The sequence below is a fragment of the Trifolium pratense genome, linkage group LG3 (assembly GCF_020283565.1).
Source record: "Trifolium pratense cultivar HEN17-A07 linkage group LG3, ARS_RC_1.1, whole genome shotgun sequence".
Lineage (NCBI taxonomy): Eukaryota > Viridiplantae > Streptophyta > Magnoliopsida > Fabales > Fabaceae > Trifolium > Trifolium pratense.
Window position 1 is genome coordinate 46,071,924 of NC_060061.1, and position 15,635 is coordinate 46,087,558.

General features: G+C 33.0%; 2 protein-coding genes and 1 non-coding gene across 3 annotated transcripts; all 3 read left to right on the forward strand.

Moving 5' to 3' along the window:
- Positions 1-1,119: 1,119 nt before the first annotated feature.
- On the forward strand, positions 1,120-4,940 carry LOC123916199 (probable tetraacyldisaccharide 4'-kinase, mitochondrial). Its single transcript, XM_045967587.1, has 7 exons — positions 1,120-1,426; positions 2,715-2,948; positions 3,223-3,372; positions 3,486-3,695; positions 4,017-4,076; positions 4,336-4,416; positions 4,528-4,940. Exons 1-7 carry the CDS (start codon positions 1,121-1,123, stop codon positions 4,687-4,689), a joined length of 1,203 nt encoding a protein of 400 aa, XP_045823543.1. The 5' UTR covers position 1,120; the 3' UTR covers positions 4,690-4,940.
- A 955-nt stretch (positions 4,941-5,895) lies between these two features.
- Positions 5,896-9,171, forward strand: LOC123916200 (GDSL esterase/lipase At5g55050-like). The gene is made up of 5 exons (XM_045967589.1): positions 5,896-6,417; positions 6,793-6,938; positions 7,552-7,785; positions 8,078-8,324; positions 8,747-9,171. The coding sequence occupies exons 1-5, from the start codon at positions 6,177-6,179 to the stop codon at positions 9,046-9,048; spliced, it is 1,170 nt and encodes a 389-aa protein (XP_045823545.1). The 5' UTR covers positions 5,896-6,176; the 3' UTR covers positions 9,049-9,171.
- A 3,842-nt stretch (positions 9,172-13,013) lies between these two features.
- On the forward strand, positions 13,014-13,174 carry LOC123919164. The gene has a single exon (XR_006813079.1). It is a non-coding gene; the product is annotated as a U1 spliceosomal RNA (small nuclear RNA).
- Positions 13,175-15,635: the final 2,461 nt, after the last annotated feature.

Below are 15,635 nucleotides of genomic sequence, written 5' to 3' on the forward strand. Positions count from 1 at the left end.
AAAAATATATTAAAAGTAATTATTATTAAAGTACCTAACTTATCCTTAACAATTTTAATAATATTTCAAATCTTCTACCCTAAAATGTAATTTTACCTCTAAAGATACCAAAAGATACCCACCAAAATAGGAACTCAATCATCAAACATATAACAACTTTTTTATAAAAAATAGTGAAGAGTATGGTAACAATAAAAGATAAGAAACTCAATCGTTACATGATTTGCGAGGGACATGTTACAATGGAGAGCAGTGCGAAAAAGATAAGAGGATGCAGGTAATAACAATATCAGCAAACATTAGTTGGCAACCACCACTTGTGAATGGAAAATTGAAATGCAACATTGATGCGGCGCGGCGCTTTTTAACGATAAAAATAAATTTGGCATTGGTATGTGCATTCGAAATGACCAAGATGCTTTTCTAAAAACAGAAACTATGTGGTTCCATGGAGTTCCTCCACCAGCGGAGGCCGAGGCATGGGCATCGAAAGAATCCATCAATTTGGTTGAGAGATTTTGAACTCCTAACTAATGTGGTCATCGAACTAGATTGTTTGCTAGTGGTTAACGTCATAAAGGGTAGCTTCATCGATCATTCCGAGTTTAACAACATCATAGAAGAATGTCGTAGAATAATAGGAAATGACGTATATAAACTTTAAAATAAATTTTGTAAAAAGAGAAGCAAACTTTGTCGATCGCACACTTGCAAGAGCATCAAAATATTACACTAGTTCTCAATCTTTTGATTTAATATCATCTTTGTATTACCACTATTTTGATGAATGAATGAATGAAATAATGAATGTATTGTTATTATAAAAAATACACAGGAACTAACATAGTGTGACACAAGTGATAAATACTTGAGTTTCTTTAACAATTTGGTTCTGAATTCGATATCCGGCCGGTACGCATGGAGAAACATTTGTTATGAGAAGTCAACCCTTTAAATGGATCTTAGTCTCTCGAGAGGATTAGTCTTGCAGTTACGTGCGAAAAATACCTTTAGTTTACCAAAAATTTTAAAAATACACACAAATATTTTTAATCATAAAAAAAACTTTTAAATTGCTTTAAAATCCTAATAAATGAGATTGTTTTATATGATATGATCAATGGAGAAATTGAGAAAAGTGGTAAATGAGATAGCTTATACCAACAATCTGATTAAACTATCTTCTCCACTTCATCTTTCTCTTCTCCCATTCCTTTCAATTTCCTCTTCTTTCTACAAACTCGCTCTCTCACTTCGTCACTTTCTCTACAAACATCGCTTCTTTCATTTTCAAATTCACCGTTTGCCAGTTCCTGTTATCAGCGTTGGAAATTTGACATGGGGAGGTAATGGAAAAACACCAATGGTTGAGTTCATTGCTCTCTACTTTTCTCGTTGCAGAATTTCACCTCTTATTCTTTCTAGGGTAATCTATTTTTTTTTCTTCTTTCCATTCTTAATTTTACCTTATTTTATTTATAGCTTCAATTTTTTTTTTTTCTGTGTTAATCCCGACATAGTAAAGTTCGGCCGCAAGATAAGTAAGTCTGATAAAAAATTACTTGGATATAGCTGGTTTATTTTCTTTTTTATTATGAAATTTATAATAAAATAATATAAAATGGAGAATGTAGCTGTGAAATTTTTAATTCAATTGTTCCAATGATTAGGGGTATGATTGAGTTTACTTATTTGTGAGTTGTGAGATTGTTTACAGCTTATGAAATGTTCATAAGCTGTTTTCAATTGTTTTTAGCTTATTTCTATAAGCTCTCTAGGATAATAATTTATGAAAATAACTTATAGCTTATATGAAAACAGTTTGACTTTATTTTATCTTTTGTAACGTAAATAGCTTATAATAAGTGTTTTTGTGAATAAGCTTTTATGCTAAAAGCTGCAAATTAAACTATTTATCCGACGCTCAATATTTAGATAACTCAATGAGTGAATGAGGTGAATGTGTTCTGGTGGAAAGTGAGTGCTTAATTAAAGAAAATAGCTTAATTAAAACTTAAAGGACCTATACATACATTTTGCCTTAAAGAATTTATATTCAGAGTAATAAGCCAGAACAAGATTTATTTAGCAAATGGCAATGTGTCTTTCGTTGAGCCTCAAAGTGAGCTAAATACCACAAAGTGGTTACAATGTCAAGTGAGAGAAAGATTCTAACTGACTCTCCATTGTACATGCCAAATTATTAGAATTTTTATTTTTTTGAATGAAATCATCAACAAAATATTAACAAACTTAAAAGTGTAACATGGTAGAATCTCTGCTTGGTTGGAAGTTACTAACGTTACTGTTAGATACGTGTTTGTGTTGATTAATTCAAAGGAACAATGTTATTTTATTTTTGTTTCATTGTAGTTTTCTAAGGGTGTTTTACAAAAATTTTATTATTTACGGGAAAAACATCTGAAATGAATTACAAAGTGATAAATTGTTCATTGACTTGGATATTTTGTTAGATGTTATTACAAGTGTGTAAATGATTACTTTGGTATGATGATTTGCTAACTAGTGAATGTTAAAATGGCATAAGTGTGTTCCATGGTATGCATAGCTTATAGGAAACACTTCCATGTTAAAACAACGACCCTTGGTTATGGTTCATTTTCTTGATTTTGCATGTCCCAAGTTATTGAAGATATTGCACCCTCCATGTCTAATTCTACTTAGCTTGATTAATATCTCTCTTCCTTTGGCAGGGTTATGGTGGTGGTGATGAAGTTAACATGCTTCAGAGGCATTTACTTGGAACACCAACTAAGATCGGTGTTGGCCCAAATCGAGCTGCTGTTGCAAGTCATTTGATAAATAAATATGGCTACATTGATATTCGCAAGAGTCCATTGTATGAGAAACAAAACCTTGATTGGAAGGACCAGAATTCTCTTGATTCAGAAAAAATTGGGGTTATAGTTCTTGATGATGCAATGCAGGTAGCGCAACTCACCCCCATACTGCACTTATTTGTTTCCCCTTGTGTTAATCTACTAGTTCATGTTTTGCTTCTTAATTAGTTACGAGACTAAAAACAGTTTGTGCCCCTATTTTAATTTGGTCCATTTGTTAAGTTCATTCTCATTTTGTTAGAGCTATCATTTTTCTACTACTGGTTTTTTTAAATAGTTCTTTTTAAAGAGGCCCTTAGTTTTTTTAAATAGTTCTTGACATGGCATGTGTTCTAAATCAAATCATTCATATGCAAGGTAGCATTGGAGCTTATGGCGAGATTTGGATATTGTGATGGTCAACGGATTAACTCTTTGGGGTAACGGCCAATTACTGCCACTTGGACCTTTAAGAGAGCCATTGACAGCACTCAGACGAGCAGATGTAGTTGTAATTCATCATGCAGACTTGGTATGTTAAAATGATATTAATAATAATAGTTCCTTTTTTTTAGAGGGCATGTTTGTATGCAAATCTAACAAAACATAGCATCATACTGAAAATGTGCTTTTGGACATTCTCAGGTTTCTGATCATGTTCTCAAGGATATTGAGTCAATGGTCCAAGAGATTAAAAAGTCTGTTCCTATTTTCTTCACAAAAATGGATCCAACTTACTTATTTGAGGCGGGAAACATCAATTCTAATGTACCGTTGACGGCTCTTCATCAAGCTATTGTTTTGTGTGTTTCTGCTATTGGTTCTGCAGATCCTTTTGTGAAGCGGATTCAAGAGGTATTCCTCCTTAATCATCTTTCGTCAGCTAAATAGATTATATCTTTTTTATAATCATTGGAGAATAGTGTAAATACAAACGTATTAATTGACTTTCATTTTAGCATGTTAAAGCTTATATGCCATTTTGTTTAAATTCATGAAACTTTTTAACATGAAAGGATTCTAATATAAGTAAAATAACTGAAACAGTTGATGCATAAAATGACCAACCCTTTTGTCTGCTATGTAATGTAGTTATAATGTTCTATAGTATGTTTAAAGTGAATTTTCCCTTTCTTTTCCCCTTACGTCTTTCTTTTTGTTATCTCTAAAGTGCAGTTGGGAGCGCATTATGTTGATCGAATAGATTTCAGTGATCATCACATATTCCATGCCAGGGTACATTTATCTTTCCTGTACCAATTAATTTGTTGAGTGATACTCTAGTAAACTTTTAAACCTTTAGTACTAGTTCATTCTTTTTGGCACTGCTGTTAAATGAACAATGGTATTTGATAAAACTACATAAAGATCATATTGAGTGCCACGGCCGCCATTGTGCCTACTTTAATTTATTTGTGTATTTATTCATTTTGAATATGTGGTATATAGTTTTACAATGACTAAAGTGCTAATATAATATCTTCACATAATCTAGGATATTGGTATGATCAGAGCCAGACTTGGAGAACTAGAGAGAAAGTTTGGTTTCAAACCAATTGTTGTAATAACTGAAAAGGTAATTAATTAGACATAGTTCTCATACTTGTTTTGTTGTGCATATATGAAATTCCATATTTATGTTTGAATCCCTACGTTTAACCTCTTAATTAAATTTTCCCTTTCGCAGGATTATGATAGGGACCCTGAGATTCTTAAACAACTTAATCCATTTAAAACTTTTGTTCTGTGTTCTACATTGAAGATTATGCCGTATAGAGGAAACAATGAAGAAATCTTCAAGAAATTTCTGAAGGACCAACTGAAATTAGAATTTTCTGCAGCAGATTAATATTAGTTGTTGTAAGCTCTCCTTTCCATATATTGTTTGCTAGGCCCTCTGTTTTTGTATTATGTTACTGGTTATTGTTATGTTGTTGATGACATTTTTTCCTAAAATGCCTTACAAATTTGTTAAAAGCAAAACACTATTCGAACCTGACATAAGTTGTCTGAGAAAAGACAATGGCATATTGTTGATAGAAGGACCTAACTGATACAGACACGAGATATTTATCAACCGAGAAAATGTGTTTTGGACTGCTTTTTCATCTATATATGCATGCATGTTTGCAATGACAACAAGTTTGTCGTAATTATGGTTTGCTACCATGATTTTAGCAAAAACTACCCTTCGAATAACAAAATCACAGTAATTTCACGGCTAATCAATTAAGTTGGTGTGACATTCACTCTCATCAACTTTTATATTTTGGAACAATCTCATTTTATAATATGTTTTTCGACATAAAATCAGATTTTGTTTTACGACGAAACTTATGTGCATTTCTATAGGTGTTTCTCGTACGATTCTTAACTTAACTACCTATGATCATGTGTAGAATCATACCCAAAAAACATAAGGAAATGTACCTAAGTTTTGTTTTTTTAATTTTGAACAATAGAGTGCAAAAATAAAATGAATGGCTGAGATGCCACCGGAGAAAATGTTCAATGGAGAGGATCTCCTCTCATACATAAATATATCCAACTTTTATGAGAATGAAATAATAGACACGTTGCAATAGAAATAAATAAAACGAACAAGAAATTTTTCCCACTTAATGCAGTTGGGAAGTGGGTTGGTATATGTGACTATTAGTTGGTTCTCAATGTTTACACCTATACCCAATTTGAAAACGAGGCTATGCCACATAGTAACAACAATTACAATGCTTTTGTGTTCAAATTGCTTTCTACCACCTCCCTCATTCAATTAGCCAAAATGGTAATATAGAAGATACTTCAAGAGCATTAAGTTATGCTTCTTGTTAACTTGAAGACATTATTTACATCATCATAAACTATGTAGCACTATACTTTATATTTAAAGTGTTCAATACATATAGGTGTCTAGCACGACACTGACACTTGTGATTATATATAATCACTTTTATTTTTTCAAATTATTATTTGTATTTATGTAATACTGTCTTATCTAGTATCCGTGTCAGTTCATTATTAAGGTCGCAATTACAAAAGTATAAGATCTAGTTCATCTTTTTCTATGTTGATAGTGACAATTTTTACATTTATAGCAAAACACAATTAATCAGTGGAATAATGAGTAATAAATATCTAGAGAGTACTGCCTATGCTCCACTATCTCTATCTACTTAGCTTCGCCATAAAAAATTCTATTTCCCACCTATCTTTTATAAATTCAGTATCTTCATCATTCAATCTCTAACCAACACTTTTCAACCACAACTTACACACTACAAACACAAAAAACAAATCAAATCCTAGGACACAAATTCCAAAGTAGCCAACTTAGTCATGATGTGGAATTCCTTTCTCTTTTTCTTTTTCTCTTTCTTCATCTTCAATTTAGGATTCTTAGAGGCTCAAAAGGTTCCTGCTATTTATGTTTTTGGAGACTCACTTGTTGATGTTGGAAACAATAATTACTTGAATGATACCTTACTAAAAGCTATGTTTCCTTACTATGGCATTGATTTTCCGACTAAGAAACCTGCTGGGAGGTTTAGTAATGGCAAAAATGCTGCTGATTTGATTGGTAAGTTATTCTATATTGACTCTCTTTGATCTTCTAACATTTATGGAAACTAAATTTCTTGTTATAACTGGCTACAAAAATTTGCTGTTTTATCAAAGTGTCTGTTATGGACACAAATTTTTTAGCAACACTTTATGACATATACCTAGTTTTCTGCAATGTTTAGTGGATGATTCCTACAAAGCATGAAAGGAGATTGACACAATTTTTCTCTTTTTGATTGGAAGACAAGAGGGACCAAACTTGTATAATACATAAAGGACCAGAAATTAATATTATTGACTTATTGATGTTTTATTGGGGTATGATTATTTATAATAATACAAAAGATGTTTTACTAATATTTGCATCAAATGAATGGTTGTTATGTGATAGCTGAAAAAATAGGTGTGCCCACTTCACCACCTTATCTGTCCCTAGTATCTAAGATCAAAAACAACAACAGGAATGTATCCTTTTTGGGTGGTGTTAGCTTTGCCTCTGGAGGTGCTGCAATCTTTAATGTCACACATAAAAATTTTGTAAGTGCAGTTCTCATTCTCTCTTTTTCATTCTCCAATTTTGTTTGTACGTGTATCGCCCGAAAAGGATTTTGAAATCTGATTCAAGATGGCCAAAATGTGAGACCCTGGAAAATAGAGCTGTCAAATTGTGCCGGTCGGTCCGGTCAGCCCAGCAAACAAAACTAAAAATCCAAGTTGGGTCGGGCTAGCCTATAGTTTCATTAGGCCGCGCTAAACCAAACTTGAATCTTTAACAAGTAAACTAGTATTTTAATTTCCCAAAAATATGTATATAAAGCGGTCCACTCTGCCTAACGGGCCAATTGGATGGGCTAAAATTGGCCAGTTGTTTTCAAGCATTGAACTACCGAGTCCAATCCAACTTAAACTACATGTTCGTCGGGGCTAGCCCATTGGACCTGGCCAAATTTGACAGTTCTACCTACTCGGAATGAAATGAGGCTAAGGATGCGACCTTCGCTTTTGTGACATTGTAACAAAAAAAAAATATAGAAAAAGATACAAAACAAACTCAAATGTAGCAATAGTAGTTATCTCTTCAACTCGATGATTATAAAATTAGAAAATATTCTCTCAACTGAGTTATCCCGACGGGTGATATTTTTTGTAGTGGGGATCAATACCTTTGACAACGCAAGTGGACTACTATTCACAAATGTGTGACCAATTGACACAACAAATAGGAGCATCTACACTTCAGAAACATATCTCAGAATCTATCTTCTTAGTTGTAATTGGCAACAATGATATCTTTAATTACTTTAATTCAAAGGATCTTCAAAAGAAAAACACCCCACAAAAATATGTCAAGTCCATGGCTTCTTCATTAAAAGTGCAACTACAGGTAAACACAATGGTTGCAAATTGCAACTTAATGCTCACTATAATTCTATACTTTCAACATCATGGTTCTAAATTGCGGTCGTGGTTACCATTACAGTGCAAACTTTGATATCGCAGCAAAGTGGGGAAAAAAAAATGAAACTACAATTGTGATTGTGATGTCATTGCAAAAATCTCTAAAAAGTTATATTGCGCCTGCAATTTAGAACTATGCTCAAGACTAAATGCTTAAAAGGGTCAAAGTTTATGTGACTTTCATGCATTTTCATTTTGGTATGGTAACCTTTTGTCAGAGATTATACAAAAGTGGTTCAAGGAGATTTGAGATTGCTGGTGTTGCTGCAATTGGATGTTGTCCTACATTGAGGCTCAAGAACAAAACAGAATGCTTTTCAGAAGCCAATTTATTGTCAGTTGAATTTAATAAAGAACTTCAATCCATGTTAAAGCAATGGGAATCGGAAAACAAGAACATAAGTTACTCATTCTTTGATACTTATTCTGCCATCCAAGACATCATTCACGATCCAACTTCTCATGGTATTATCACATTCTTCTATATCTCTTTATAATAAAATCAGCCAAGACTTTGAGATATAGAACTAATTGTTTATAAAAACATTTAATGATGAGGATATATTTGGGATAAGATTTCAAATTTATAATATTCAATAAAGTCATTAGTCTTGGTGATTTTTGTAAGACTAGTGTATGTTTGGTATCATGGTGAGGATGTCAGAATCGCGGTGGCTCACCGTGTTTTTGTAGAAGCTACACTCTGTAGCTTCTCAAAATCACGGTGAATCACTGTGATTATAAGTTAAGAGCATCTCCAACTAGAGTGTCTAATCAAGTCAGTTTCATAAAAGGATAAATCCGTTCTTTATTTTTTTTCGTCATTAGAGGAACTTGACGTGACAAATGACAACGAATTGTAAAAGACTTTTCTATCTCTTTTTTAGGATTTGTTGATGTGAAAGCAGCATGTTGTGGAGATGGTGAACTGAATGCTGAGTATCTATGTCTACCAAGTTCAAACATTTGTAGCAATAGACAAGACCATATCTTTTGGGATGCTGTCCATCCTACAGAGGCAGCAACTCGTATAATTGTGGATAGACTTTTTAATGGACCTTCAAAATACACATATCCTGTTAATATGAAAGAGTTACTTCATGTATCAATTTCCCAATCACTTAATCCCTTTAATTTCTTCATTTTATTGGGTTTGTTGGTTACTTGTTATCAACTAAATACAAACTAAATGAAAGAAAAGAAAAATAGTAGCGCAACATGAATTACTATGAGAAAAGTGAATGTGTTAATTGAAATATAGAATATTAATCAAATGATTAGTGAATTAATAAAAGCTTTCCCTTTCCTAATAGTTTATTTTGTTGTTGCTATAATCCCCCTTAAGATCTATATATAGAACATAATGCATTCATTTTTATCTTCTTTTTCAATCAATTCAACATGTTTCTTAATATGAAGTCACTTGAGTTATGAATATGATTTAGAACTATGACACCTTCTGGTTACTAATATTAATCAATGGTTGAGAACAAAAATAAACATCAAATGGTTCTTATGATTGATAAACTAGTCGTATTAGGTTTAATCATTTGATGCAAATTAATAATAAGTTGGTCAAATTAGTGAAAATTTGATGCTGAAACACTTACAAAGGAACATACACACACAAACAATCACCAATCACTCTTATTAGTGATATTCTTGACTTTCCTTGCACCATAAATAAAGTCAAAAATGAAGATATGAGTTGTTTGCCTTTATGCATCTTTGCTACTGATCCTATGAAGTGAAATGGCAAGCCTTGAAGAAGCTTTGCCATAAACAAGATGAAGTTGCTCTCATTAGTTCATTTTCATACGTGAATTTTTTGGTGTTAATCTTCTGGTTTTCATTCAAGGGAAGGGGTCTGATAATCTAGAATACGGTCGCGGGATAAATAAAGTATGATCAAGAATTGTTCTCATCAGGAATCGAACTTGGGTTGTCCCGAACAATTCATCCTAGGAAAATTCAATAACCACTTGAGTCTAATATCTTGATTCGTACTTGACTTACTAGTTCGTGTAGGGGGTGACAAGATGAATGAATCTAATAAGTTTAGATTTTTGCATGATACTCCATCCGTTTTTTTATAAGTGTCAAGTTAGAATGATAACACCAAATTAAGAAACTGAATTTTTGTACCTTATTTTCCTATTATACCCTCATCTTAATTTACTAATAAATTCCTTTTTTTTTTTGCATTCTTTCAAATAAATTTATTGTTATACCAAAAAAAGGTAACAAATTCTGTTTAAATTTGAATATAAAAAGGAAGGAACAAACTTTCCTATCGTAAAAAAAAATGAACAAACTTTCTTTTTTTTTAAAAAAAAAACTTTAGTTTTTCAAATATATATATAAAAAAATATTGAAAAAGATAGGAATAATTGACAAATCGTATCTTAAAACACAAACTCGACAATTAATTAGAAACGTTAAATCTGATGAAACTGGACATGCACTTATAAAAAAACGGATGGAGTAATCGATGCGCTCAAAATAATCCATCCGGTTTTTTTAAAAAAAATAAAAAATTCGATCCAATCTATCAACTACATATAAAAAGCATTCAATCCATTCATTTTTATATGTTTAATCGATGGATATCTCTCCGATCCATAATTTTTTATTTATTTGAAAAACATAATCAATTTATTTGATAAAATATCTATATAGATTTATTAAAAATAATTTTTTTTAAAAGACAAAATATATTTTTTTTAAAGAAAAAGTAGGAAAAGTAAAAATAAAACAAAAAAAAATTAATAACAGAAGACGTTTTTCAAGAAAAATAAAACAATGTAAGCTTTTTTTTTTTTACCAAGAAAATGATGTAAGATAAAAAAAGACTAACATTTATTTGAAAAAACAGAATATTTTTATTAATTTAAATATTACAATTAGTGTGTAAATAGAGGTTTACATTTATTCCCACATCTGCAAGTTTAGATTGAATATTATATAGCACAACATATAAAAGTGAAGTGTATTACAATGAAAATTATACTTACTTGGACGAGTCAATGGGTGATCAAGAAGGCCTATGGCCTAGTCAATAGGTATGACAATAGAATTCGTGTACGTTTGAATCCATCCCTACTTTGATGGGGAAAATCCAAAATGATTGGATTTGAATTTTTTCCAATTTTAAAAGATGGGAGCAATGCGGGTAATTTGAACATTGTCATTCACTTCAAATCCACCCATTTTATCAAATTTAAATTTATATCTATCTTAATTTAGATACCCCTAAAAAAATTCTTAAATTACATTCATCATAGTTTTGAACTTTTTACTTATTTTTTTAACAAAACAATACTGTACAAGTTAATGTGGGGGGTGGGGATACCCGAAACTTGACCGGCTATATATGGGCTTTAGGTTTTATTTTTTACCCCCGTTGAGGATCGAGACGAATAGTAAAATACCCAAATTTCATCAAGTTCTGGGACGGGGAAGACAAAACTCGTCCTGTCTCGTTGTTATGCCTATTGATTACTAACATTCAGTTCTCGTTGTTATTCCTTTGAATGTTTTGATGGACGAAAAAAGTAAGGGGTGAGCTAAAGATAGCCTTAATTATGCAAATCGTCCCTACAAATAGTGGTCACTTGAATTTAAATACCTGTAAAATGAAATCCTTTCAATTTAACACCGCATTTTCAAATCAGTTTTCACCCTATATGGATCTGAGAGCTGAATGATAAGGTTATATATGTTTGTTGAATATCGACTATTGAACCATGGTTCATGCATACACTTTAACGATCAAGACAATAAGCGCTAAATGTGAGAGGTATTAAGGTTTATATTTGACATACCTAACCTTGACCATGGTGGTGGGTTAGGCTTTTATTGATAGAGAATTAGGGTTTCATGCACCTAGAATATTCTCTTGGACACTCGTCCCAAGGGACAGGGTTAGCTAGATTATCGCAGTGGTGAAATCTGGTGGTCCGCGTGTTCCTAGTGGATATAATCTGGCGTGCTTTTAGGGTGCGTGCATACATGGTATGATCCCCACAACTTCGCTTGGTTTGGGAGCCCCAATCCATCCTGTGAATAAGACTTGACCCAGTCCAGAACATTTGCCCGCAATCCTAGGCCCACGATGACAGGAGTTAGCTTGATGTTTTTGGCGAGGTGGCGGCCTTTCCTTTTTAACAGTTTCAATTTTCTTGATTATTTGCCTGTTTGAGGACAATGATCCTTCCAAGTAATACCAATGAGTGAATGGCCAAAAATCCCTTATGAATTGGAGGACTTTCCCTTTTAATCCGCTTCATTTTTTGTTATTTGCCTGTTTGGGGATGACAATCCTTCAAAGCATTCAATGAATGTTTCACCAAAGTATTGTTGGTCTTTTTAGAATCTTCATTGGAGTGATGCATTGTGGATCTTACGCGCTTTATAAATTACAGACTTTGAAGTCTGAAGATTTTTGTCTGGATCTTCTATGATGAAATCATGGCGGTCTGTCAGTTTGGTGACATTTCGTTAATTTGATGTGCCATTGCAGTTCATTTATTGACACAATGACAATTGTTAGATTAAGAACCGATTGGCCTTTCATGTGTTCCCTCATTTAACTTTTTATAAATAGGAGAAATATTCATTCATTCCATTACTTTCATTTCTTCTTTCTTGGATTATTGCTGACTTGTTCTACTATGTTTTTGACATTCCCATCGCCTTACTACCAATCCTTAAAGTTTCAACCACTATTATTACTCATATTTCAAACTCTACTCTTTTTCGCAAGTTTATTTTTTGATCCTGCTCCGATCTTCTATTTATTTTGTTTGAGAGAGGGAGATAATAGAATTATTAAAATAATGAAATTTGATCTCATAAAATAAAATTGAGAATAAATGAAGATAATTCTTCATGACCATTAGCAGTGAATGTGATTTTATCCACATTTTACAATAATAGAAAATACTAAATTTTAATAGTTCCCCTATTTGGATCATATGTGCTATTTGTGTTTGCGTGTGTGTGTGAGAGAGAGAGAGATTGTGTTCATACGTGCTTGTTTAAGGGTTTTTTATTCAGCTAGAGATTTACAATCAGTCCCACATCGATAAGTTTAGATTAAATAGTACATAATGTGTCCTATAAAAGTGAAGTGTATGAAATTTAGCAATATGCATGCTTACTTGGATGGGGTTAATGGGTGATCAAGAAGGCCCATTACCTAGTCGAGTAACCTCCATTGTACTAAGGAGGGGTACTTGTCTAAGGACCAACCATGTGGTGGGTCCTACATCATAATTTTTTATAGTCGGGGTTTGCGCTTGCGCGACCCTCATCACTCTAGTTTCAAACTTTGTTTCAATTTTTCCGATTTCGAATAATTCTTCTTTAAACACATTTAATGTTTGAGATTAGCGATGATCTTATCTATTAATTCATTTTAATGTTGGATTAGTCGAGTTAGTTCAAGATTCCCCTTTAGAATAAGTCTTAGTCATCATGATCGTTGGGCTTGAGTGCACATACTGGATTTGGTGCCCAGGGATAGAATGATGTAAATAGTGTTGCACGTTCAATATATGATCTATCCATTACGAGGTGGATTCAGATATGTTTAGGACACGACTATCTCAAATAGGGGTAACAGATATGTGGAACGTCTGACAAGCCACAACATGGAGTAAACCACTCCTCAACCCAACTTGAGATATTCTCTGTCCAAAAGGTAAACTAAAGATATAAGCAGGAAAAGATGCAATTACATAGACAATATTTTTTAAAACCTGAGTTCAAAACACCACTGACCGATTAGTTGTTACCCTAAAATAACATAAGCAAGAACAAATGTTATGGTGGATGAAAAGGTAACCAAGTAAACTACAAAAAATAAACTAATTTCTAAAGGACTTTATTTATTTTTGTAACATATTAAAATTTGAAAAAATATTTTACAAATTATCAAATTGGTTCATAAGTTGGTCTTAAAGGAAGATCCACAGTAAACACTCATATATGGAATGTGTTAAAAAAATGCTAGGTAGGTAGGGAGGAGGAAGCTCAATAATAGAATTATACATTATACATATAATAAAATGATATCTAATAATATAAATTTGAGGATAGATGAAGATACTATACAACAACCAACACCCATATATTGGTGTGTTAGTGTGTAAATAGAGGTTTACAATTAGTCCCACGTCGACAATTTTAGATTAAATAGTACATAATATGTCTTATAAAAGTGAAGTGTGTGGCACTAACCAATATACTTACTTGGATGAAGTCAATGGATGATCAAAAATGCACATGGCCTAATCAAGTAACCTCCGTTGCTGTTAAGAAGTCCCACATCGGTTGAGAGATGGCCTGACTAAGTGTTTATATACTAGAGGCAATCCTCACCTTACAAGCCGGTTTTGTGAGGATGAGTTAGGCCCAATACTCAAATTTTAAGATGGTATCAGAGCCTCTCCACGATCTGTTGGACCACCCGATATCGGGTCACCTACCATTTATATCCGCGTACCAAGCCCAATAGCGCTGGACGCGAGGGGGTGTGTTAAGAAGTCCCACATCGGTTGAGAGATGGCCTGACTAAGTGTTTATATACTAGAGGCAATCCTCACCTTACAAGCCGGTTTTGTGAGGATGGAGGGAGTATATATTTGTTAGAAATAATATAAAACCATTGATATGGCTCTATCCTAACACCTTAAGGTTTTGGGATAATCGGTTATTTGACATGGTATCAGAGCCTCTATGACTAAGTGGTCTAGAGTTCGATCCCCGCTCCCCTCACTTTCTAATTAAAAAGTGGAATTTAAGCATATGGTAGGTGGGCCTATGCATTATCCACGCTTCAAGCCCAAGTGGGCTCTTGCGTGAGGGGGCGTGTTAGAAATAATATAAAACCATTGATATGACTCTATCCTAACACCTTAAGGTTTTGGGATAATCGGTTATTTGACAGGGTGTGTTAGAAGTCCCACATTGGCTAGAGATAAGCTAAAGATAGCTTTTATAAGTGTAGTGCAAACCTCAACTCTCAAGCTAGCTTTTGTGGTTGAGTATGGGCCTCACAAATTCTAATATGGTATCAGAGCTTATCCTAGATCCATTTGTTATTTGTTGTGGAGACCTCCCATATTTGGGCCACTCGTTGTTGTTGATTTCACGTTCCAGCTTGTTCAGTTCTGGACGTGAGGGGGTGGGTGTGTTAGAAGTCCCACATTGGCTAGAGATAAGCTAAAGATAGCTTTTATAAGTGTAGTGCAAACCTCAACTCTCAAGCTAGCTTTTGTGGTTGAGTATGGGCCTCACAAATTCTAATAGTTGCACTTAAAAGAGGAGATACTTGTGTAAGGTCCATCTATGTGATGAATTTTACAACATAATTTGCGATTGCAGTGACATATATTCGCACAACCCTCATGACTCTTGTTTCAAACTTTATTTCAATTTTTGAGATTTCAGATAATTCTAGTACAATCAATCATATTTAATTTATTGTTTGATATTAATGGTGATCCTATTTAATATTGTTGTTGAATTGTTGGGGAAAAATATCGAGTGGAATGCTCTAGGATCACAATAGAGACGTTACATCTCCACCCAAAATTTTAAGACGTCCCTTATAAATCTAAAAGAATTTCATACATTCATTGATTTATACTTTTATGTGCATAAATACAAAATATATTATTATCAATTTAATATCTGATATATGACTCATTAAGTTACACGATATTAAATACTAGCTAGTTAATCCGAAATAAATTTTTTACCATTTCATTT